Here is a 24653-nt window from a genome sequence, read left to right on the forward strand (position 1 = left end):
CCACAGGTTATAATTTTCACATTATAGCTTACACTCCGCCATTGCAATTTGAGCGTGGAATAAACCCCCAACCCTGAGGCTCCCCATTCCCTCAATGCAGACATAGCCTACACCTCAGAATTACAGGGAAAGTGAGATATCTGCTGTTTGCACAGTGTGAAAGTTAAGTGTTACAGTGCAAGTATGTGTTCCTGAGCGCACCCACATGTGTGCGTAACCCTTGCCGAGTTGATAAGGTTGCTGAAAAAGTGGTTCCCCCAATCTCTGAGCCATTATCCATTTCTAATTACACTTTTCTCATGAAACAGTGGATCAGAGGGCATCATTGACTGCTTTTAATCCAACACCAAATTTTAATTAACACAGACGTGACCCCCGTCTGCAATACATCCAGGAGAATGTCGGAGATCACAATAACTCATAAATCATAGCCACAGATTTCATTCCCCTCTCTCTCTTCCACTGATGAATTTCCACATTCGACACCGTTGCTTGTTGGTGTTTTTGGAAATATTCGAAAATGGAGGGAAAAGGTGAATAAAAAGGCTTGAAGATGGAAAGAAGATCAACAGAAATGTTAAAGCATTAGAAATGGTGTTTGTTTTTGTGTATGTAGGAAATACTGATTTGGAGGCTGAGCAGATGAAGAGCAATGGCAGCAGCTCTGATATGCTGTCAACCTTTGTGAGATTTGTATCCAGGGAGAGGATTATAGAGGCGGTGAAATGGGGCCGAGTTGAAATCCCTTGTGTTGGGAAACGCAACGTGGGCCAGTCCACTTCAGTTTCCCAAAAAAATCATGTGACTTTTTAATTAATTGCTGTTTTTTGAATTTTGGACTCAATCACTCAACTCTGTGAAAGCAAGAACCTTTAGAGTATGTTTGAAGAAAAAAAGATTTAATCATTTTTAAAGGAAATGTATTACATTACTTGTTAAAAATGCAAATTTCATAACGTAAAAAATTACTGTTGAAATTTAAGCCTGTTATCTAAGACAATGCCAATGTTCAAAACAAAACAAAGTATGTATTTTAAGGCTTTTGTACGATGTTGGTATATTTATAAAATGAAATATTTACCTAAAATAACAATGCAGCCTTTGAAAAGTAACTGGACCCTGAAATTTTGGGTTTAAAATTTTAAAAAAAATGCCTTGATTATGGGTGGAGCTTCGGGAATTGTTAAGACACGCCCACTCTTTAATAGTCTATATTTGAAAACAAAAAGAACAATCTATGCTATCCTAACTATCTACTCAATACACACTATACCTTTCTATTCATCATTCTCTCAAGCCAAACTACTCACCACAGATTGCAGTCGATAGGTGCTAGTTTTTATAGGAGGGGCGGAGCCAAGTGTGATTATTTGTGATGTAAGAAGCCTCCAAAACATCACAAACCACTATTCTCAGCCAATAGCTAAATTTGATTGTAATTCCTAGGTTTCAAACCACAGAGGGCTGTCACTTTTACATTTTTACAACAAAATAATATGCTAATGAAATACTTTGACTAAAATGTCAAGAAATGAACAAGAATCAATCAACAACACTACTTCACATCCAAATACATTTGTTTTCAGCAGAAAAATAAGCTTTTTTGGGGTTTAGTCACTGTTTAAAATGGAGATATGTTTTCCCAAAGTAATATATGCAATATACAAAGATTATACATGAAGGTAAGTTGAATAGTGTTTCTGTTTGTGTGCACTGAAGCGTGCACATCATCACGGGTGTTTGCAGATGCAGTCAGTGTATCAAACTGTGCGTGGAGGTGGAGGTGGGCAGGGCGCCGGAGTTTGTTATTACTAAATCGCTCAACCATGCTACTAATTAAGATGCATAGCATCTCCCATGAACGTCAGTGTCGCTAATTATCAAACAATGTAGTGCTCACCAGATATGAGAACTGGCAGCCTCTGTAGTCATGTTACTAACCTATTACTGCTACAATTACCAAGTGCCTGTCATTCTCCTTGTTAGTCATCTGCCTTCATTTTTTCCCTTTCTAATGTCTTCTTCTTTTTTCCATTTCTCTCTCTTCCCCCTTCCCGTCTTTTGCTCTCCAGGTTATGGCTTTGTGGATTTTGACAGCCCTGCTGCTGCACAGAAGGCCGTGTCATCTCTTAAAGCCACTGGGGTCCAGGCCCAAATGGCCAAGGTAAACAGCGTCTTCATACTTTACAGTGAATGTGTTATTAATTGCATTGTCATCTCCATTTTGGGATTTTTATTCACCATTTAACAGGACTGAGAAGATTTGATGGGGGCTGTAACCTCCAACATAGAAAGATTTACATACCCACACGTTTTGTAGATAAACTGAATTCAACTTGACTTATCTGTTGCATTACAAACTTGCAAAGTTGAATGTAAAAAGAATTCACTGCATTGCAGATTTTTTTGTTGAGCAACCTTGTTATTCTAGTTAGTTTCTCTGGTATTGGCTAGTTGTTTGGTGTTTGGAGTTTGGTAACTGCTCATTCTTGTTGCTCTCCAATTTTGCAGTGCTGAATTGGCAGCAGTGGAGATGAGCTGTTTGACGAATACAAAAGAGAGCCAGAGTGAGGGTTAACCTCAGCCACAGCGACAGGCTTTGTTGAGCTGTAGTAGAGAGGCAGCCTCAGCCTGGCAGCAATAATCACTACTTTACCACAGAGATCTGACACTAATATTGATGATGCTTCGGCACGGCACTGAATGCAAGTGTGAGTGCACCCCAAAACAATTGGATAGGGGGCGAACGTATCACGTCTATTGGGAAAAACACACACAGCAAACCTTATATTTTCTGCTACAACTTAGAAGACCATATAGTAGGAGTACATGTAGTAGTATTGTAGGAGTACATATAAGAGCAGAGTACACTTCCACATGAACAAATAGTGTATACACTGGAGTGTATGTTCACTGTGGAGGTGTGTTATACAACCAACAACATAGTATTTTGCATGTCTAGCTCTGAGTGACGACATTGTGAAACACTACTGCTATTTCAGCGCTGGACACACCAAAGTCCACTTCGGGGATGAACGCCCCCCTCTTGGATGTCTCCTATCACCGCTCAGATGAGGTTGGCCTATGTAAATGAAGCCGTTGGTGACGTCACGAAAGGCTCTGAATCTGACCAGCCTGTAAAAGCACCGTTTTACTAGTGGGTGGGCTGTGGAGACCATGCAGGAATCGCTTGTTTTCCTCATACTGGGAGTTGGCAGGCTCAGGGAGGACCAAGACAAGAAAAATGTTTCATATTATGGAACCTTTAAAGAGGATTTAACTTTTTTCAGAATTAAAGGGGAATTAAAGCTCTCATAGAAACGTGGCCAATAACTGAGTTAATAGAAAATAAAGTATTGATGTTTAAGCAGGACAATGACTAACTGCTGTGCCCACGCTGGGTCCGAGGCTAAACACATGGACCTTTTCCAAATGTTTATCTCCTCACTGCTTCATTTACCCGTTGAGTGCAGAGGGCCCCACCACAGCCTACAGCACAGCAGGGCCTCCTTTCTGGACATGGATGCGCCTGTGTGACTAAACCCTGCTATTCTTGTTCCAGTTAAAGATTTGGTGTCAGAATATTGAAATAGGTGAGGAAAATGTCAGTGGCATTGAAGCAATAAATATGGTGATGTGTGCCATGAGTGATTTTCCTAGATGAGATGGTGAGCATTTGATCTGATCTAACTACCCCCCCATCTCTCTCAAGCCAAAGGCGGACTGATGAGATGGGGAAGGCGATGGCTGCAGTGTAGATGACAGAATTGATGATAACGATGAAGGTGGCAATTATTTTGATCAAATGGGATGAGATCTGACAGGAGGAGATGATATTCTGTGGTGGTGCTCAGGTGTGCCATTTCTCAAATGCGCCATTTGGCCTCCTTTCCTTTCCCCCCCTCACCAGTGTCCTTCTTCCAATATTTATAAGAGGACAGGCTCTCAGAATACTGATAAGCAGGAGCCGTGATCATTGCCCATCTCAATATAAGACTACACTTTGCATTGCTTCTTCTTTCTGTCAATATTTCCTTGAGAGAGGATCATGTCAGAGAATCTGAGCTGACCTTTTGAAGAACCTTTGTTTGTAAGTGTGTGTGTATGTGTGTGTGTGTGTGTGTGTGGTGGGGTCGGTGTACAAAGCTTTTTTTCTATTAGCATTTGCGTATATTACCTTTATCACTGAGTGCTTCATTGTTCTGCCTGCATAAATGGCCAGACCAACAGTCTGCACTGCAGCTCACTGATTTTATCACACGTGTGTGAGATATTAAAGAGCACTTTGCTTTTATAGACTCCCTGAGCATCTCTCTATTTTCTCTTCACCAGGTATCACTACCATCACTCTACCGGCTCCTATTAACACCTCCTACCTTTCTCTCCCCTCAGTCCCCCCCCCCCACAACTCATTATACATTTTGCCTCATACTGATTTCTCCTACCAGCATTTTTCCCTCAACAAACACACTCATACTTATTTATAAAGGCATTTGTATTCATACCCACCATGCATCAAGCTGCCAAACAGCCAATAAGCACAATTTAGACCCATCAATAATTAACAGCATGTTGCCTTAGTGTCTGCCTACCTGCCAAGGTGTCTCTAACACCCGCGCGCTCTGTCAGGGCACAGCGGCGTTCCCCTGGTGGAGCTCAACAAAAACCCAGTCGAGCATTGAGTAACGTGTAAATCACAGAGACGATTGCCAGCGCCAGAGATGACTTCCACAGTAAGAATATTCAACCCAGATCTTTTTTTTTACTCCCTCTGCTCCATTTTGTCACATATATTTCTCCCTGCATTAAAGTAATATACCAAATCCAAGCTGGAGCCAGAAGCTTCAAGCTCATTAAATAAAACTGTCATCGTAATCAATTTGCGCCTCCTCCCCCCCCCGCCTTGACGCCATTAAAAAGCTTTTATTAAGGTGTCTTATTTTAAAGTCGACGCCAAAAGAAAGCAGAAAACACACTTGATTTCCTCTCTTTACCACTAATGTAACATTGTTCTGTTTCTTTCCTCTTCCTCCCCTTGGAATTTGAAATACCAAGGCAGCAGAGATGAAACACCGCCTTCCTTTTGTCTTGTCCTCCCCTGGGGACGGTGAAAGCGAAAGGGAGGAGTGGAGCCATAATTAAGACACATAAAGGACACTTCCACCGTGCACCTCCCCTCCCATCACTCACCATAGAGCAGTCACAGAAAAGCAAAGTTATAATAGGTGTGTGCTATCTGCATCTGTCTATACATTAAAACTACATTAGAGCATTGTTGTCAAACATAAGGTCCGGGGGCCAAATCAGGCCATTCAGTGCATTCAATTCAGCCTTGTATGTTTATGTGGATTTATTGGTTTTTTTTTTTGGTTTTTTTTAAGAACTTCATATTTTTAAGATGTTTCGAAATGACTATTGTTGTAATTTACGCAATATACATAAAGTTGAATTGTTGGAGATATTAACTGATATGTGATTACAGAATCTCTCCTGGTCAGTTCTGGTCAAACTGCCCTAAGCAGGCCAGATACTATCGTACTGATAACATTTACCAAGGTCTTTTCTCAGAAACTCTTGTCATTGTTATGGTTAGCACTGTCAGCAGCATACAAAACCTTGACAGAACATCTACAGATTCATTGGACACACACACTGAAACCTTTGAATCCCAGGCCAATCTTCCCCAAAAACCCTTTGACCAAATAAACCCCGTCTCTGCATTTGACCTTTAACCCTTCAACTTGACTTCGTCTCATTTCATTCAATGCCACCACATCAGTAACAATTATATAGAAAACACTTTTTTTTTTTTACTGTAGCACTTTGAGATTTATTTTTAATGTGAAGTGCATCAAAAAAAAAGTGTTATTATTATTATTACAAGTTAAATGTAACTCTACAATGTATTCATGAGATCACAATTTTCTTGTCCTTTGATCGCATGACTGCAGTCATTTTTAATCGCAAATAATGGAATTACTCAAATCCTGCAATTTCTCACAAACCGTCCCACAAAATTTCTCTAAGAATCACACAAAAACTCTCAACAAGGAATTTTGAATCAGAGATCCTGCAGGGACTAATATCTGTAATGTATTGCTTGGTATTTGTCTCTGCCTTACATACTGTATAAAGCATTTATATATGAGAGTGCAAACTATCTACAATAATGTTGAAACTGTTTTTTTTTTTTTTTTTTGGTTTTATTTAACCGCCTGAAATCTGTGGCCGCCTTGAGTTCAAACTGCTCCATGTTTGACCCTTGAGAGAAAATGAATTTGACACTCCTGAAGTAGAAGTCATTGTTTTTCGACATAATCAGTTCACCAGGCTTTCAAAATCAAATTAAATGAAGTCCTTCTGGTTCTAATGTTTTTGTTTTTTTTGTCAGACATGATATACTAAAGGTTCCATCTGAGTAATCTTCCTGTTGCATGTTCATTAAAAATATTATGTAGGTTAATGCAAGTTCTGCGTATGCATACAAGTAATGTAGTATTATAATATCAGAATCAGCATGTTGCCTGTTTGTGGCTGCTTTCTTCTTCCTCTGGAGACTCTATTAATGATGCCACTGTGTTACTGTAGCTTTTCCAGACAAAACTGACACGTCGGGCAGACGGAATGATAACAGGTAAACGCTGCGTCGTGCTGCCTCGGATTCAAACCTGTCAACTAGCCGCTCGCCTCACTCTCCGCAGGCTGCCATTTTCCCCTTGAGCCAATCAGACTGAATTATGGGAAGGGCGCTCTCGATTGTGGTGTCTGTGTCGGAGAGGTAATTTTGCCTGACAGCTGCTTGCTTTCAGACAACAGCCAGTCTTTATGGAAATCATCCCTCCCTATTCTTGCTGCAGTTGGCTTGTGCCAATACCAGCTCAGATAAAAAACAAACCTGTCGCTTCTTTTGTTGCCTTTCATATTACTCTACATTTTTATGGATAGCTTGGAATTAGCAGAACTTAAATACCCAACAGTGTTGAACAATGAACAGCCGTCTTTACAGTAGCTAGTGCTATACAAACAGACATACAGTCGTACATCATGTGCATTTGCATTGTTAATTACAGTAGTTTTTCTCCCAAGTTTGATTTCATTGCAATAACAGAAACTAGACAAGTGGATATGGGAGATAAGTTGCTCATTTGCAATGTTTTTCATATATATGATTATACTAAAACAGTGGTTCCCAAACTTTCCACAGTCCCGTACCCCTTCAGACTCTTACCCTGAAGCCATGTACCCCGTACTCCTGCACACTTAAAAACATAATGTAATGTGATATACAATGTAACCCTACAGGGAAAATTGTCCCTGAATTTTACCTCTTATTCTGTTGAGGAATAATATATACAGTATGTCATATTTTCATTTCCTGAAGAAAATGCAGGTGAGGATGCAGGTTCTGGCCCGCGTCATTGAACACTGCATTAGCATTAGCATCAACCTAGCATTAGCTTAGCATTACAGTTAACATAGCATTAGCATAGCATTAGCGTTAGTCTAATATTAGCATTAGCCTAGCATTAGCAAAGCATTAACATTAGCAATAACGTAGCATTAGCATTCATCTAATGTTGGCATTAGCTAGCATTACCTAGTATTAGCTTAGCATTATCCTGGCATTAGTACTAGAACCCCCATGACAATTTGCGTACCCCACTTTGGGAACATAGGTACTAAAATATGTATTCAGGAGGAAACATGTGATTCCTTTTTTAAAATAGTTTACTTTTTTATTTTTGTGATTATAATATTTTACAGACTATAATTTGCACCGGAGTATTAATCGCAATAGTCATAAAATGCGTCATTATGAGAAAAATACCATAGATAGGTGCACTGGACTACAAGTTGCATTTATTAAAAAAAACAAAAAACAAAAAAAAATAAACAAGTTTTCGCAAAATCCAAGACCAAGTATAGATATTTAATCTGGAAAAACTCTATAGCCAGTGCCTCACAAGTTTCTTAATTACTCCAAACTTTATTCCTGCAGCTCGATCACTATTTTCAGTTTCAAATTTTACTACCGGCAGTTTGTGTTCTGTCTATTTTATTTATCTTTAGGTTAATGTTTCAGTTATTTTTTGTTGTTGTCATAAACCTCCTTGGTTCATGTCTGTCAGTATGAATTAACATTTTAAAACATGTTGATCTAGAAGTCGCACCTGACTATAGGTCGCAGGACCTGCCAGACTATGACAATAATTGCTACTTATAGTCCAGAAAAAACTATTTATTTTTCCAATTGATAAGATACATTTGCATTTATTTTGATACATTGTTACCTTAGTATTAGTCTTGTTATTGCAGAAGAGCTAAAGTCTGCAGTGCAGCATGTTTTCTGTATTGTCTTCCCAGAAGCTAAATGCAAACAACAAGGCCCTGCTTGCCCTTCGCATCATATTATGGTCGTAAAATTGTGCTAAAAGAGTCGTTGAAGTGCATCCATGAAGTGAATCCCAAATGTTTAAGATAACAACGTGACCACACTAGCTTATCAAGCAGTAGTCAACCTTCAGATGGTTTGCGGCGTGAGACAAACCGCGGTGTAGCGTCCTCCTACTCTTTCCTCTTTACTCGCGCCGTCTCCCCTGCTCGTCTTCTTCCTCTCTCGTTCTCTTGGGGAAGATTTCCTGTCAATATCACATTTATATTCATTTAAAAAGCACAGATTCCCCCTCTGGGTGGTCTGTAGTCAGTCAGAAGTCTTCCTATTATCCTTCAAAGGTGACTCATACGACATCTTAGCAGCTGACACCCAGGACCCCAGAGTTTGGCTCAACACAGGGTGACCTCTAGGTTCTAATCAAAGGTAGGGCTGACAGTGCTGTTACAGTCAGTTGCTGACAAAGGCCTGACACCCCAACCCCTTCCCCCCCAGGGCATTGGTTAAATCTAGTGATCATGCATGGGGAATGCAGTGTGTTGTGTATACAACCAGATAATTGGACGGACTTTAGGGATACAGGCGCTCACTCAGCAGCATCACTCACCTTCTCAATACGATGTGTTCCACCTTGAATGTAGAGCTATTTCCCCTCTGACTTACGCCTCACTGTTAGTTCACAAAGCATATGGTGTGTGTCTGTGTGGTGATCAGCACTTTCGCTCCGAAACTGCCATCAACAGGGGCGTCCTTATAATTACAGTCATTCGCCGGAGCTCATTTCCTGCTCCATTTTTTCCGCCTACCGTCCCTTTTCCTCTGCTAAATGCAGCCTGTAAACATCTGAGTGATGCTTGTCAGCACATACTTACTTTTGTTGATATTTACAGTCTTAATAACCACCTGTGGCTTGAGTATACCTTTCTTCAAGGTGATACAGTGTCACCGTGCTGCCTTTCTGCACCCCGAATCCTTCGTTCCCAGTACTTTTCCACTTTTGTTTGGTCCTCATTGGTAATCTACCCAGTATATAAACCACTGTAGATCATTCACTCCTTGCCAGACTTATCTTTATTCCTTTCTAGCGCTTTCTCTCGGTTTACTTCCCTGGTTATGACTTCCTGCCCTGACCTCGTCACTGCTCTGGTAAACCGTACTGCTTCCTGCCTCTGGGAGCTAATAGAAAACCCTGCCCCATATCAACTATATTATTTCACTGCCTGTATTTTAAGATATTTGTAATACCTATCTATTTTTTTTGTTTTGTGATAACATCATTTCTGGCATTCACACTTTTTTCTTGCTCCGCTTTCTTGTGATAATGAGAACTTATTACTTTTTTTTAAATTTGTTTTTGTTTTTTCATGGTGAGATATTTTCTTTGCATTTGGAATTTTTTGTTAACTTGGTTTTCTCGTGATACCGAAATCATTCCTTGCATTCATGCTTTTTAAAGTTCCTTGTTTTCATACTATTTTTGGCTTTGTTTTCTCTTGATAATGAGGATTTCTTGCATTCTGACTGTTTTCTGCTCCATTTTCTCATGGTCATGAGAGCATTTCCGGTATTCACACTTTGTCTTACTCCATTTTCTTTTGATAACAATACATTTTTTAGTATGTTGAGATTTTATTTTGCATTTGTACAATTTATTATTAGTGTAATTTTCTTGTGATAATAAATTAAGTTCTGACATTTATGCTTCATTTGTTTCGTTTTCTCGTAATATCAAGATAATTTCTGGCATTCTTGCTTTGTAAAGTGTTTTTCTTGTGATAACAAGATTCCTGGCTTGCATACCTTTTTGGCTTTGTTTTCTCATGATAATGAGGATTTCTGGCATTCTTACTGTTTTCTGCTCCATTTTCTTATGGAAATTCACACTTTATTCTTGCTCCATTTTTGAGAAGTTCTTTTTTTTTTGTTCGGTTTTCTCATGATGAGGTCATTTTTTCTTCGCTTATTCTTGTGAAATAACTAATGTATTTTATATTATTGCTAATACATAATGCACGACGATGTTGTAGTCATGACTGGTTGAGACACACTTTCACTCAGCTGTATTTTCATTTACTCAACATTGAATAAAGGAGCTAAGACAACATGGGAAAGCTTAAATTTGGAGGAACTAGCAGACATCAGATAATGCAACATCCTGTCGCAATGATTGCCAGATTTGATTTAAATGCACACAACTTAGTATCAGTCATGTTTGCTCTGTTTCAGTTGAACATTAGTTCAGCACGCCATCCACTCTGGATTCATCCTGTGATAGTTCTGAAGGGCAAAGCCAGTGAGAGTGAGACAGACCATCTGACAACTTCTGGCTCCCATAGCCCCTGCGCTTGGCTTCTACTGTCTCTGCCATCTAATTACGCTTCAATCATCCGCAGGAGCACCGCGTGCGGTAAATTATTTCACCGAGCAGCGGGACGATGTGCCAAGCTGTGAACATGAGAGAAACTGAGGAAAGGATTTGCGAAAGGCTGAGTAGAAATCAGTGAACGCTGGAGGAAAATGATGAAACTAAAAAGGTTGGAAAGCTTGTAAGTCAAAATGGAATTAAGCCAGAGATTAAAGAATAGAGACATTAGGGAACGCAATGATGGCTGGAGTAAGAGAGATCTGCCACCCGTAATGTCACCTTATACATCCCATATACCAGCAGACAGCCCAGCACTAATGAACAAAGTTACATCCTTACCACTGATCGGTTGAAATGAGGTAAGCCTGAAAGACAGATGAAGGGAGGGAACTAGAAATGAAGGAGATAATGACTTCTGCTGTCATGTTCTATCACTTGAATAAGTTAATTTAGTTCTGAATCCAATAAATGGCCATATGCCTACGCTCAACCATGACAACAATTAATATTATCCAACCTAACGTCTGCAAACTACAGTATGAAGGTAAATACTTCCAGTGATCAGTTCCCCCCTCAGGGATCAGTGATGTACACACAAACAAGTCTTTCTTACTTCATGCCCGGCTGAACTGAAACAAACACGAGCCTTCAGGGGGTTTCAGGGTTCGTTTGTCTTCTTACTGATACAACATGGAAAATTGTGCTGTTTTTTTGCTTCTCAAACTAATGCATTTTCTGCTCCTTTAATAATCCACATAAAATCTTATTATATCATGATGAAAGTCAATAATTCATGTATCCAAATCTTGCTTTTCATCTCAAATACATGGGCTTTAGCAATTAAATATGACCAATGCAACATCACTGACTGAGTTTCTCTTGTTCTGTTATTCAAGAGGTGATGATGTCCTTTGGGAACTTGAGCTTACTTAATTCTTCAGGCAGCCGTTGTCTCACAAATGTGGGGCTTTGGCTTGACCGATCACGTCGCATAAATGAGAAAAGCTGCTAAAAATCCCAAATGGCTGTCATTTTGTCACAGGAACTGAAGCAAGGGAAATTAAATGGAAATAATAGTTTCTTGACGTCGTAAGCAAGACAAAACAAGTTCAGCTTTGGTGGGTAACACTTTATAATAACTATCCATTATAAGTAGTTAATAGATCATTAATAAACTGTTAGTTAATGAGTTATAAATTGTATGTTAATGATTTATAATTACAGTGGGGAAAAAGTTTTCCCATTTCCAAAGACTGGAGAATTCTGAAATGTTTTATCATAGGTACACTTCAGCTGTCATAGACACAATATAAAATAATTATATCATTTTCAAATATTTGTTTTCATTTTATTGCAAAAACTAAGTAACAGATACAATTCCAAAGAATGGAACTTAATAATTAATGCAGAAACCTTTAACAATTACAGACGTCTGACGTTTCCTGTAGTTCTTGACCAACTTATATAACTTTATATGCATTAGTTAAACAGGAACAGTTGCAACTTTAGAATGAAGTCCCAATAACGTATATAAAGTTTTAACTGATACTTAAGTCATTAGTAAGTCATTTAGTAGTAGTAGTTCTATTACTATTTAATGAGGTATAGTTATAAATCATCAACATATAGTGAACATGTAATGTATAAATTGTATCTAGTGATTATCTATGAGGCAGAGTTATACATCCTTAAAGTGTTAGCAAGTATTCACAAGCAATTTATAACTCATTAACTTACAGTTTATTAATTAATTGTAACGGATAGTTATTATAAAGTGTTACCGCTTTGGTGCATATTGTATTAGTCTGGTGTCGTACCCAGGGTACAACCTGCATTGCACCTAATGTCACCTTGCCTAGGCCCCCACAGACCCACTGTGGCTCTGTGGGACACTGCAGATATAGAGGGTTTTGACGGCACGTCATCACCACATCATCAAACTGGAAGTCGCCATATTGGAGGTACTCAGCAGATAAACAAAGCAGATCTCGAATGTTGAACGACAGGAACTGGTGAATTATTGCCGTGTTTTTGGCTGAACCAATCGGTCAGACCGTGAAAAACATTAGGAGTTTTATAGACTGCCAAAAGTTATAACAAATCAGGGAAAACATTGTCAAAAGTTATCAGAGGAAAGGAGGAGCTTGTGGTTAGCGAAGCTAAACCAGAATCTACGAGGAAAAAAATCTGGACAACATCCTAATTTGTTCGGCCAATTTCTTGTCAGTTAACTGAATTGTTGATAACAGCAGCTCTTAACTCATTTTCTAGTGTGATGATAATAAAACCACATTTATTAGCCTGCTACAGTGGCAACACAGTTCTTAAAATACAGAGCTAAAATGTGCTGTATTTCTTATTATATTCCAGGTAAAAGGTCTGACATTTATCAAAGGATGACCCAGACTGGGTTAGGGGTAAAACCAGTTAGTTGACCATATCAGGATACACAATAGATGGAAGACTCTCCGGGTCGTCATTGATCCAAGACGAGGGAACCAACTTGTATGGATCTGCACCTCATTAAACCGTAACTTTTCCAAATATCGTGCCCGTCCTTCCCTGTATGCCTTTGCATCTATAACCCATTTTAAGGAGCTTTTCTATGGTTTTGGACATTTATCCATCGCAGGGTTTTACCTTTGAGTGCCTCCATTATGGCTGCGTGTCCGTGTTACCAACCCGAACGTGACGTCGGTGAAAACCCTCTATAGACCAATAATAAAAGATCACAAGCATGGGAAAAAATCTGCATCACTCTCATACAATTATAATTATTATTCATTCTGCAGCTTAAATGGCTGCAAAATGGCCTTGTCTCTGAATTGTCGGCTTGGGGGGGGGGACGGGACCATTTTCAGTGACTGCATTCTCTAACTGTTCAATGCTGCTGCTCGCTTTGAAGTAAACATAAATATGGCTTTTTTTTTTTTTTCTTCTTCAAGTTAGGTAATGGCCACCGTGTGCGGTTATCAGAATCCCTTTGATGTGGCAACTGTGCCAATCCGCTCACTGTCTCCGTGAATTGATCTGGCTCAATTAGCGAGGCCCGCAGAGGCGACATTCAAAGGAGCGAGCTTCCACACGCTACATTTACACACAGACCAGGTGAAACGCTTTGCATTCATTCACTGAGGATGCTCTGAGTGAGGGAACCTCTGAATAGATGTGCATATTGTAAAATCAATGGTGCTGTTGCAATGTATAGGAAAGCTTTTAGCAAGAAGGGGAAGGAAGACCTTCACTATTCTCTTTGTCTCTGTTTCCACTAACATGCACAAAACTAACACACACTATTTCATAAATGTCATTCACTACAGACCGTAGCTGAGTTTCCATTACACATTTTGGCAAAATAAAAGCAATATTTCTAAATGTCGACAAAGTATATTTGCGCTTTGAATGTGTTTTCATTGAACATTGTTTTGGGGAGGAGCCTCGTAACTCCCGTGAAATCTCATCCCGCGAGACGATCCAAACCTCCTCACAACACTCTGCATTCCTTTGTTGTTTCACGTCTAATGTGACAGTAATAAGCAGTATATTGCTACGACATGTCCCGATCTCCTCTTTTGTTTACAGTACCGCGCCATGTTTTCTCCGAGAGAAGTGGTCATGTGATCATGTATATCACGTTCTGTGATGTGTATTTGCAGAAAAAATGTTTCCCATAGCGTTTTTGCGTCTGAAATTCCTCCTCGTGAAAGCGTCAAACCTTTTTAGCAATGTTTAAGTGTTTCCATTACCTGTTTTTATTGTGATATTTAGATTTTAAGCATTTCCATAGGTAATTGAAACCCAGCTCGTGATCACCTGTACTTTCACTGGAAATAATCTGTATTTGCATAAGAAATGTGTACTAATTAATTCTTCTTTTCAATTAAAAAACGACAAAAGAAACCTGATTTAGCAATGACCACAGTTATTTCCCAAAGATTGTTCAATTCAAATCAATTCAATTTTATATGGGGCAAATTACAACAAAGTTTAAACAAAAAATACAAAGAAAGAAAGAACCCAACAAGACCCACATGAACAAGCATTTAGCGACAAAATGATTAGTGTTATAAGTGTTATTAGTGTCTAGGAAATGAAACATATTTTTTTACACCTTTATGTGTCAATTACAGACTACATCAAATGATTACTGCCTGATTATTTTCATTTAATTAATGCATTTGATTTGACTAATGCAAATTGCAGCAGCATCTGTCCATTTATTACTGTAACTTCAAACTCAGCAAAAACACTAACACTGTACTACTGGTAGGGCTAGATGATATATATCAATATTCAAGATGTATCGAGTTTTCTATTTTGGCGATATAGAAAATAACAATATTGCCTATATTGATATACATATTTTTTATGGCTTATTTTGTATCAAAATACTTGTTTTAGGAGTTGCTGCTTTCTCTGCTTCTCATAACAACATGAAAAACACAGTTAGATGGATCACTGAGTGCGTACTAACCCAGACCTTCCCCTAAACAGGCCACACTACAGAACTCACTCACACGTGCTGTCCCTTAGAGGAGAAAAAGCCAAAATTGGCACATACGGTGCAGCTATTTGTTAATAAATGTGCCTCGTCTCGTCAATGAGATCCACAGATGTGTCTCTTCCTTTCCTTCACTGTCTTTAAATATCTGAATGAGCCTCTCTCCTCACCACTCCCCTCCATCTTTTCATCCTCCCTTCACTGACTCTTTCTCCATGACATTCTTTAATGAATTCTCCGGGCTTGCCATGTTAAATTACACTGACTGTTTCCATTTGCGAGTGCTTCAGTCATATGTGAGAGGTCTGGAGCACAGAGGGAGCTGTGAGTCCAGGGAGAGCCGTTCGGGGCAGATCAGGACTAAAGTTGATGAACCAGCATCGCTGACACAATCACAGGGGCTCATTTTAGCTAATGAGGGAGAGGAAAGTCAGGCTTGCGTGACTTTTTTTAGATTTTCAGACTCACTGAACAAGCCAAAAAATGGAAAAACAACCTGTTTTGGTTGCAATTTAAGTTTAAAATATATTTAATCATTTGTTTAATTATTTAAACTTTTTGAAGGAGATTTTTATGCTATGCTTGAAAATAGGAAGCATAGAAGCAGAGGTAAAAAGTAATGGATTACATTCCTCACGTTACTTTTATTGGTACTTTTTTGACTTTATTTCTATATCAGTCATTTTGCTTTTTACATTTTTACATTTTGAAAGAAGTAAAATAATTTGTTACATTTATACACCCAACCGTTACTGAGTAGATAATTATTTTCTGTGATTATTTTTTATTTCCATTTCATGGGCATTGAACATAATCAATATGTTCTTAGTTGTGCTATTTCTGATCAATGCCCATGGGTTCAGGTTGTGGTTTTTACCTATTATGTTGTTACCCACATGGCACATACAGTATATAGAAGTGTTTTAGAGTTCATAAATGTAGCTATACTTAGAGCCTGATGATTATTTTTTATTTTAAGTTGAATTCATTGGTGTTATTTTATTTCATTTTTTTTTACTTTTTAAGTTTATAAATGAAATGTTTACTGTATGCAAGGAAAATGTGGCAAGATTTACAGTAGTACCAAAAATAAATGTGGGGGATGAAAGTAACTAGTAACTTTTACTCTGAGTACTATTTAATTGAGCTACTTTTTACTTGTACTTGAGTATTTTATGTATGACTTACTTGTACTCAAATACAATTTCAATCAAATAAGAGTACTTCTATTTGAGTAGGATATATCTGGGCTTCCCGCAGAGCCTTAAAAAGACTTAAAAGGCATTAAATTCATGAATCTAAAAATAAGGCCTTAATTGTCATTAAAATGTCTTAAATCAATGTTTCAAAAGTCTTAAATTTTAACACATAGTAAGTGTTATTTTATGATTGTAATTAGTCTCGCATTTCAAAATAAATGGTATTTGTTTTTTTTTTTAAATGTATAAACGGCATGGGAAAATGTAAATTTAACGAAAATTGCCCGTCCAACAAAGATTTTTCTTCATGGTTTTAAATTTTTGTATTTATGTTTTTGTTTCTATAGATTTCTGGCTATTTTTGTAGTCATCTTGAGTTTTTACAGAGATTTTGATTATTTTAGTCTGTTTTTCTGTGTATTTTACAGTTATTTTGTGTATTTTTGTGTGTTTACTTTGGGGGGCCACCAGTTGCACGTCAACACTAGACACTAGAAGAAAATGACCCTAACCCTTTGTGATTTATGTTTTTTTTCCCAAATATGTTTATGTTGGTCTTAAATTGAATTTCAAATAGTAATAAAATATCTTAAAAAGCTGAGGGAACCCTGATACCAGGACTCTTTACACCTCTGTATAGAAGATAGTAGGAGTGATGAAAGGAAGGACTGAATCACTTTTATTTAGCTAACATCTATTTTGCCATTTTGGTCAGTTTTGTGGTGGTTTTGCCAGAAGTTAAAAACCAGTTATGGAGATGGAACATACTTGAGACATTTTACTGGTTCACTTCTGCTGTCCGTAACTTTTCATTGTCTCCTGAATTTTTTTAATGGCGAGCCATTATATTATTGCAGTTGATAAAACATAGAAATGAGTTTCACCTTTAGTGAGAGCATTTCATGATTTCCACATCCAAATTCCCATCTGAATGTCACTAAATTCCCTGCTGCCCTTTTTGTCTGTGCAGTGTCAATATTTGGTTTGTATTCATTGTGATGTTTGTTGTGCATTGACGCGCTGACTCTGTTCTCCCTCTCTCTCCATTCTCACTATCTTCATTTGTCTTTGTTATGTCTGTCTCTGTTTCTCCTTCCTCCTCTCCACCTTTAAAGGGAGTGATTCTGTCTTCTTTACATCCACTCTGCCTGATGTTCAGCTGTGTTGTTGTTCTTTGTTTGTGACACATTGTTTTTGGCTCTTATCTCAGTTTTCTTTTTTTTCTTTTTTTTTTTTTGTCTGCCACCTTTGCGTCGCTGTTTGTGTTGTGTGCAGGTTATCTTGCTGCTATCTGTGGTTTTTATCTTTGCATTATCGTCTGGGTTATTCCAGCGCTGTTGTCCTCGTTTTATCAAGTAGCACCATCAAGGTAGTGACCTCTCTTTTTGATCACATCTTAAAATTCTCGCAGAGTTTCCGTAGCAGTTTCTTTCCGCTTTTTTTGGACAGAAAAAATGGTGTTTTGTGTATATTTAACTATTATTTCGTGTGTGTTTGTGTGTCAACATGTTTTTTTTTTCCTCCTGCCAAAAACTGAAAACTCTTTCCCACCATTCCTGATTTGTTAGGTTTTTTTTTTAAAACTCGCATGTCTGTGTTGTTACATTTGATTTCAAACACGCCATGATGCATAGCAGATGGCTGCCTTCTTCTCAAGAAATATGCCAGCTGAAGAAAGTTAACTGAGAATGATACACAAGCTAGTGAAGGGAGGAAAACCAGAGATGAGATTACCATCAAACCTTCCTCTTTGAAGAGGGAGAATCCATCCGCATCCCTCCGCCTGCTCGGTGTGTGACATAGATACAGAATGTCTCTCAGGCTCGTGTGCAACGCACACTCCTCCCAGATTCATTTTGAAGTTAGGAGTCAAACAGAATAAACTCTTTAGCCTGAATGTAGTGAATTAAAACTAGCGACCCCCTTTAAAGACGTTCTCCAGGCTGTTTGCGCATCACTTGGCCTGCTAATGCCTCTTCTCTCGCTCCTTTTTTGCAGCCTCATGAGTATTAGACTCATATCTTTTAGGGGTTTAGTATACATTTTCCTCTTTCGATGTTTTACACAAACAGTTTTGTCCTCCTGAGTATAGTTAACATTTATTTTCTCACTTTCGTTTTACCGTCGCCACTGAGCTTCTTACAAGCAATTTGCACATCATCTCTGACAGTATCATTAAAATGCAGCCTTGACGAGTTATCTTAGCTTATTCAACTTCATGTCTCGCCTTGTCACACAAACTTGGCCCGACTTCAAATGAGCTACTTATTAGATTTTGTTTCTGAAGAGCATTTATGTCAAGTTCTTATTTTCTTATAAAAATGTCACTCAACCTCCTCTTAGTAATATTGTCACCCTGCCTCAGCTCAAACTACAAGTTAAATGACTGTTGATGACATTACCAGTAGGAGAGTATCTGAAAGTTTTCCAAGATTTTGATAAGTGTCATTTGATGGAACCTTACCAGTCAGTAGCCTTCTGATTTACCCTTTGGTTACTCATAATACAAAGCCATTGTTTAAGGCTGTCCTCTCCGATGTAGCATCAAACCAAAAGCTCTGCTCAAGCAAAAAACTAAGTACCACATTAAGGAGAACTTGATGCCTCTGTTAAACAGTTTCAAAGGTTGAATCCGACTGTCAAGGGGACAGCATGTTTTCTCAGAATAAATCTGTTTCCTGATCCCCATGGAAACAGTCACACCCGGCTTCAAAAGCTGACAGCCAGACTGCTTTGTGTTGCCTCGAGCGATAAGGAGAGGAAGGGAGAAGGAAGACAAAAAAGGAGGGACTGGGTAGATGGGATCTGAAGAACCAACTCCAATCAAATTATTGGCCAATCAAGTCATAACTTGAGTAATTCAAGGCTTACATTGACAGCTCTAATCTCATTGGCCATGCATTAGGGGCTCAAAGGCGAGCTCTTAGCGAGGATGCTCCGTGGGGGGATCTTGGAGGGGAAAAAGACGCTTTGATGAGAGACAACGGAGATTCACTTTTGGTGGAGCATGTGTTTATGTGTGTGACACGGAAAGAGACGGTGTCTTTGTTTTCTGTAAAGCTGTCCCTCTCCAGCTTCTGGTGGATACTGTAAAATTGTGAGAAAGCCAAGCTAAGGGTAATGGGAGGTGTATATTGCCTTTCTGTTGCCATCTGTTTCACTGGCGTTGGCCAATTACAGTGAAGGATTATGATGTGTGTTTCCTGCCCGTGGGTTCCCTGCCCACATTGTACTCACATTTTAGGTAAAACTGTATCATCTATCCACTAATGAGACCTGCCAGCTAAGCCCACTCAAACTAATGCTGCTGGTGTTTTTTGCTTGAAATTGCATTTTCAGTATATTTTGTGAGTATGTAAATCACAAAAGGGTTGCACATTAATCTCATGCCACAAGTACATGTCAGCAAGTTTACTCTTCATAGTATATGTATCAGGATGATAAAAACTGCTGTAACATGTGGGAGGAAGCGGTTTGACTGGAGGTCTTACTCCTGCAATACAGGGATCTCCAACATGGCGCCAATTCTCTGAGCTCAGTCGGTTTTTGGAGTCAGACGTTTGTGATAATCAACGTCAAGTATGTAGAGTACAGTAGTCCCTCGTTTATCTAAAAACAACCCACAATAGGCGAAATCTGCGAAGTAGTCAGCTTTATTTTTGACTATTATTATACATGTTTTATGGCTGTAAAACCACATTTCTCTTTTGTTTAAACACTCTCAAAGTTCAAACCTTCATAGATTTTAAAACATAAACCTGTTTACAAATATACAGCACTTCAGAGTCACACTGCTAGCAATCAGACATTGATGCAGAACGCAATCAGAGTCTTTGTTGACGATGACGTCACGTCAACACAGACACCGGTCTGTTCACCCATTCAACCATGGAGTAGAAGCTGTGTGACCACCTGGAGCTGTATGACACGGCCTTTATTACCGGGACCAGACTAGGAAGGATTAGGTGTGGAGGAGAATCAGCGAGGAGGTGGTAGTAGCAGGTAAAAATGATCTCTGCAGTACTGAGCTAGCATAGCGTTAGCCGCTAATCACACCGGCTTTTTTTTGTGGTTTATGTTTATGAGAGGAGAAAAACACTTCAGCAGGCAGTGAAACTCACCGAGTTGGATGTATCGCTGGTGGGTGAACGCAGCATTAGCCAATCAGGACGCAGAACACAATGCGCATTCATACGCTGTGAAAAAATGTATCCAAAATTGCACTGTAAAAAAAATCCGTGAAACACAGAGGCCGCGAAAGGTGAACCGCGATACAGCGAGAGACTACTGTACATCATATTTGATTTAGTGACCCACCGACTAAGGCTGAACGATTTCAGAATGTTAAAGCAGCCAAAAAACTATGCAATTCATCACTCACTCCAAAATACAAAGCCGACCAGTTCCCGCTTAACTTTACTGTGTCTGACCCCACTTGTTTCTCATGAAACATTGGGGCTCTTTCTGAAAACATGGACAGCCTTCGTCAGCTTCACCTACTCAGAGTGTTTGAACAACATCTCATCACTGTTACAGAAGATCTGTGGAGAAAAGTTGTCTGTTGTTGTGGACGAGACCACGGATGCCAGGGATTGTAGAGTCTTAAACGTGGGTTCATGATAACTTCTAATACTAGTGGTGAAATAACTGATGCATCCTTGCATCCGTTTGTTTTTGTTTACCTATTACGGTCTGGAATGATGTCATAAGGGTCATTTAAATTAGGTTAATTCAAATTAGGTTGATCAAACTTAATCAATAAACCTGCTCAGATTCAGTAAACCATTGATCCCTGAGGGGAAATTGGGTGACATGAATGCTGCTCTCATACATCTTTATATGACATTAATAATTAAAATTGGTACTACTTACATTTACCTTTGAATTGCAGCTTACATATTATTTTAAATAACTTTTTTTATTTTGTACATTCATTTTTTTTTTAGTTATTATGATTTATGTTGTTTCCTCACAGGAGTTCTTGCATTAGAGTAATGGCATTTAATCTTTTAATGGTATGATGTAATGTTTGTAAATGTTACTGCACATTGTGAATATTGCACTGAAACTTAAATGAGCATAGGGCATGATTTGAGAAAAAATAAACAGTCATTTTAAGTTTTTTTTAATGCTAATGGGTGATGAAGCATTCTTAACCAAAGACACACATTTCTACCTGTTGCCTCAAAAAGATTGTTGCTGTTCTGGGCATGAATACCCCACGCAGTTCTGCGGACATGATGTCAAATGACGCTGGTGCATGTTCTCGGCGGCTTGGAAATAAACCGGAATTAAAGAAGAATGAAAAAACTAGACTGGACTAAACTACTGTTTGGTTGCATGTAGAGGCATGTGTACAGGTCTTGCAGTAAACAGTCACATGAACGGTGAGTAAATAAATAACAGTATCACAGTTGGAGTGCACATCGGGCCGCATTTTCTTGTCCGAGTCCAACAGCAAAAACCTCATTTTTTCTCTTAAAGAAATTAAATATTATGTTTGTTTTAGTGGTAAACACCGATTTTTATTGACAAACAACAGATGATGTCAACATCAGATCAGCGCACGGGTAACAAGTGAAAGTGATCTATTTACATAATCCATGACTCATCCGGTTCCGTCAGGGTTTGGTCGGGTATCCATCCTCTAGTATCAGCTGTAAACAGTTATTGCGCGCCCCCGCGGTGTCTTGGCTGATGGCTGCAGTTACCCTAACCACCGTGGTTAGGGTAACTGCAAATTGAAATCACAATATCTGCCAGAAAAATGGCCATTCCATTTCTTCCTAAAATCGTTCAGCCTTACCACCTCCTTTTTGCCTATATTGCCTGAATACTTGCATATACCGGTATATATAAGGTCAGACCTCCTCCCTGAAATGTTCAAACAGCTTCTTATAGAGAACCTTTGGCTTCAGTGAGAGAGCCAGCACAGCAGAGAGGAGAGGTAATCAGTTTTTGGAAATATACTGACTCGCCATTCCGAGCCAAGAGGCAGTTGTGCTGTGGCCAACATAACCTTGGCACTGTGGCCCTGAGCCACACACCCTTCCCTGTGTGGTTAATTCAACAATAGGGGGTTGAGGTCATGAACTGACAAAAACAACAGCCAAACACAGCGCAGCCCTGAAGTGTGTCTATTTTTGTGTTGCTGTGTTTCCGGTGAGATGTGTAACTGCTCAGGAAAAGCTGCTTTCTCCTCCCTCCGACCATATGCTTATTTGTAAGTGAATATCAAGCGCCCGTGAAATTTTTAGAAACATGCTCATTGTTGTGATGCCACGGCAAGTATCCATAAGTGAGCAGTGAGATTTTTCTCAAGCTCTGGCATTTTGCCTCCATGTGTCCCTGTTTCCCCACACACTCATTGTCATGAACAAACCTGATACTAAACCTAGTGTACCAACACGGCACTGGTTGAACAAATCTGACAAGCTCTGTGTCATGCACTGTAGGTCTAGTTTAAGACCAAGGATGGGTAAACGGGCACCCAACCCAACCCTCTGCAGCTTGTCCTGTGAAGCTTGTCAACTGGAGAGGAAGTGACAGGTTCAACAGTGTAACAGCCACCTATGAATGACCCCGTCTCATAAAACATATGGCCCTTCCATCAAGTATCATACAAAACAAGACACAGCATGTGAATTAATGTGTCCATCAAACAGGACGTAATAACAACGGGGCTTTTCCTTTCGGGGGGGGGTGATGTTGAATTGTTGAATTCTCACAAACCAATGCAATGGCAATGTTATGAAAGCCTTTCAGTATGATGTCTTAAAATGTCTGACGTCTAAAAACATGATTGTAATTTCAATTTATTGGTCAGGTTGGTCATAAATTATTCTTTGTGCGTATCCGCCCACAACAAAATCAAAAAATTGGTTAAAAAAAATGGACAATTCTTCTTTAATTCTCATAAAAATAACATAACATTTCCAATCATACATTTTAAGAACCCCCCCTCCAAAATGCACTTGACCTCACTTTGTTTATAGTTTATTTTTTCTGCATATGTTGTCAAAGGTTCACATTATATATAGTTTAATATTTTTGTGACAGTTATGCATGTTTTATTCTTGCAAAAAATAAAATGATACATTCATTACATTGGTTAGTTGTGACCAGCCCTCCCTGAGGAAGGATAAGCTCGAATAGAATAGAAAAGAATAGAATTGATCCCCAGAGAGGAAATTCACATTTGCAGCAACACAGTATAAGAAGAACAAAAAATAAATACTGACATAAAATGGTAGTGTAAAATGTAAAATGTAGGACATAAATGAATTAGAAAAAACTACAACAACAGCAGAAAGAAAAGCAACAAATGTGCAAATGACAATAGAGAACTGGGTTGAACTGGAATAGAAGGGCAAATATACACCTTAGTGGGGAGGGGGGGTTAGGGAGAGGGAGTTAGGGGGCACATTAAAATGAAGGATGAGAACAAAGCCATTTTAAATGTGCTGATATTACAATGTGATGTTACTATTTAGCAGTGCAGTATAATCTGCTGTGCCAGTGAAGTGACATGTGTAGAGAGATTAAAGATGGTCAGAAATCACACTGTATATATATATATATATATATATATATATATATATATATATATGGAGGAGAGACTCAAGGTAGGAAATAGAAAGGGTGAGGAAGAGTTGATTATTTTAAAGTGAGAGTGAGATGTGTCGTTGTAGTTGTGCATATGGTGACAAGTGTGAAGCTTTTACTTTTTGTTTTACTTGGTTGTGCACGGGTATATTTAAAGTTCAATATTAAGAGTTCTTCTTCCAAACATCGGTCTCTGAAAATCCCATATCGATCGACCTCTAGATATAGAGCTGTTAGTTGGAATCCAATGTATCTTAAGTTATTCTCCAACAGGAGCTTTCCTGAAGCACCAGGTATTTTGAATTTCTTGATTCCTGTGTGTCTCTGGTGTCTGATGTTTAGTAGTTACATTACTTTTCTGATTATTCTACATTCCAGTCTTTCTGTTTTTTCTCCAGGCGATTGTCAGAGAACATGTTTATGCATCGTTAGTTTATGTTTAATGTCAATAAGTGCTAAAAACTTCTGCCTTTTCCCTGGCTTCAGGTTAAAATCAGAGAGTTGGTTGGTAATGTTTAAACACAATATGGATGTATGTGAGTATAATTCGGCCACATTTTAAATCTCAATAGAAGCTTTTAAAATGCTCCA

General features: G+C 38.7%; 1 protein-coding gene across 6 annotated transcripts in view; it reads left to right on the top strand.

Moving 5' to 3' along the window:
- The window catches only part of rbms3 (RNA binding motif, single stranded interacting protein), a 365750-nt gene that overhangs the window by 185237 nt on the left and 155860 nt on the right, over positions 1 to 24653 (top strand). For all 6 annotated transcript variants that reach the window (XM_028460582.1, XM_028460581.1, XM_028460583.1 and 3 more), the window contains one exon: positions 2073 to 2164. In XM_028460582.1, coding sequence (XP_028316383.1) covers positions 2073 to 2164 — 92 coding nt within the window. The remainder of the gene's footprint in view (positions 1 to 2072; positions 2165 to 24653) is intronic.

This window comes from Gouania willdenowi, chromosome 11 (genome assembly GCF_900634775.1).
Source record: "Gouania willdenowi chromosome 11, fGouWil2.1, whole genome shotgun sequence".
NCBI lineage: Eukaryota > Metazoa > Chordata > Actinopteri > Blenniiformes > Gobiesocidae > Gouania > Gouania willdenowi.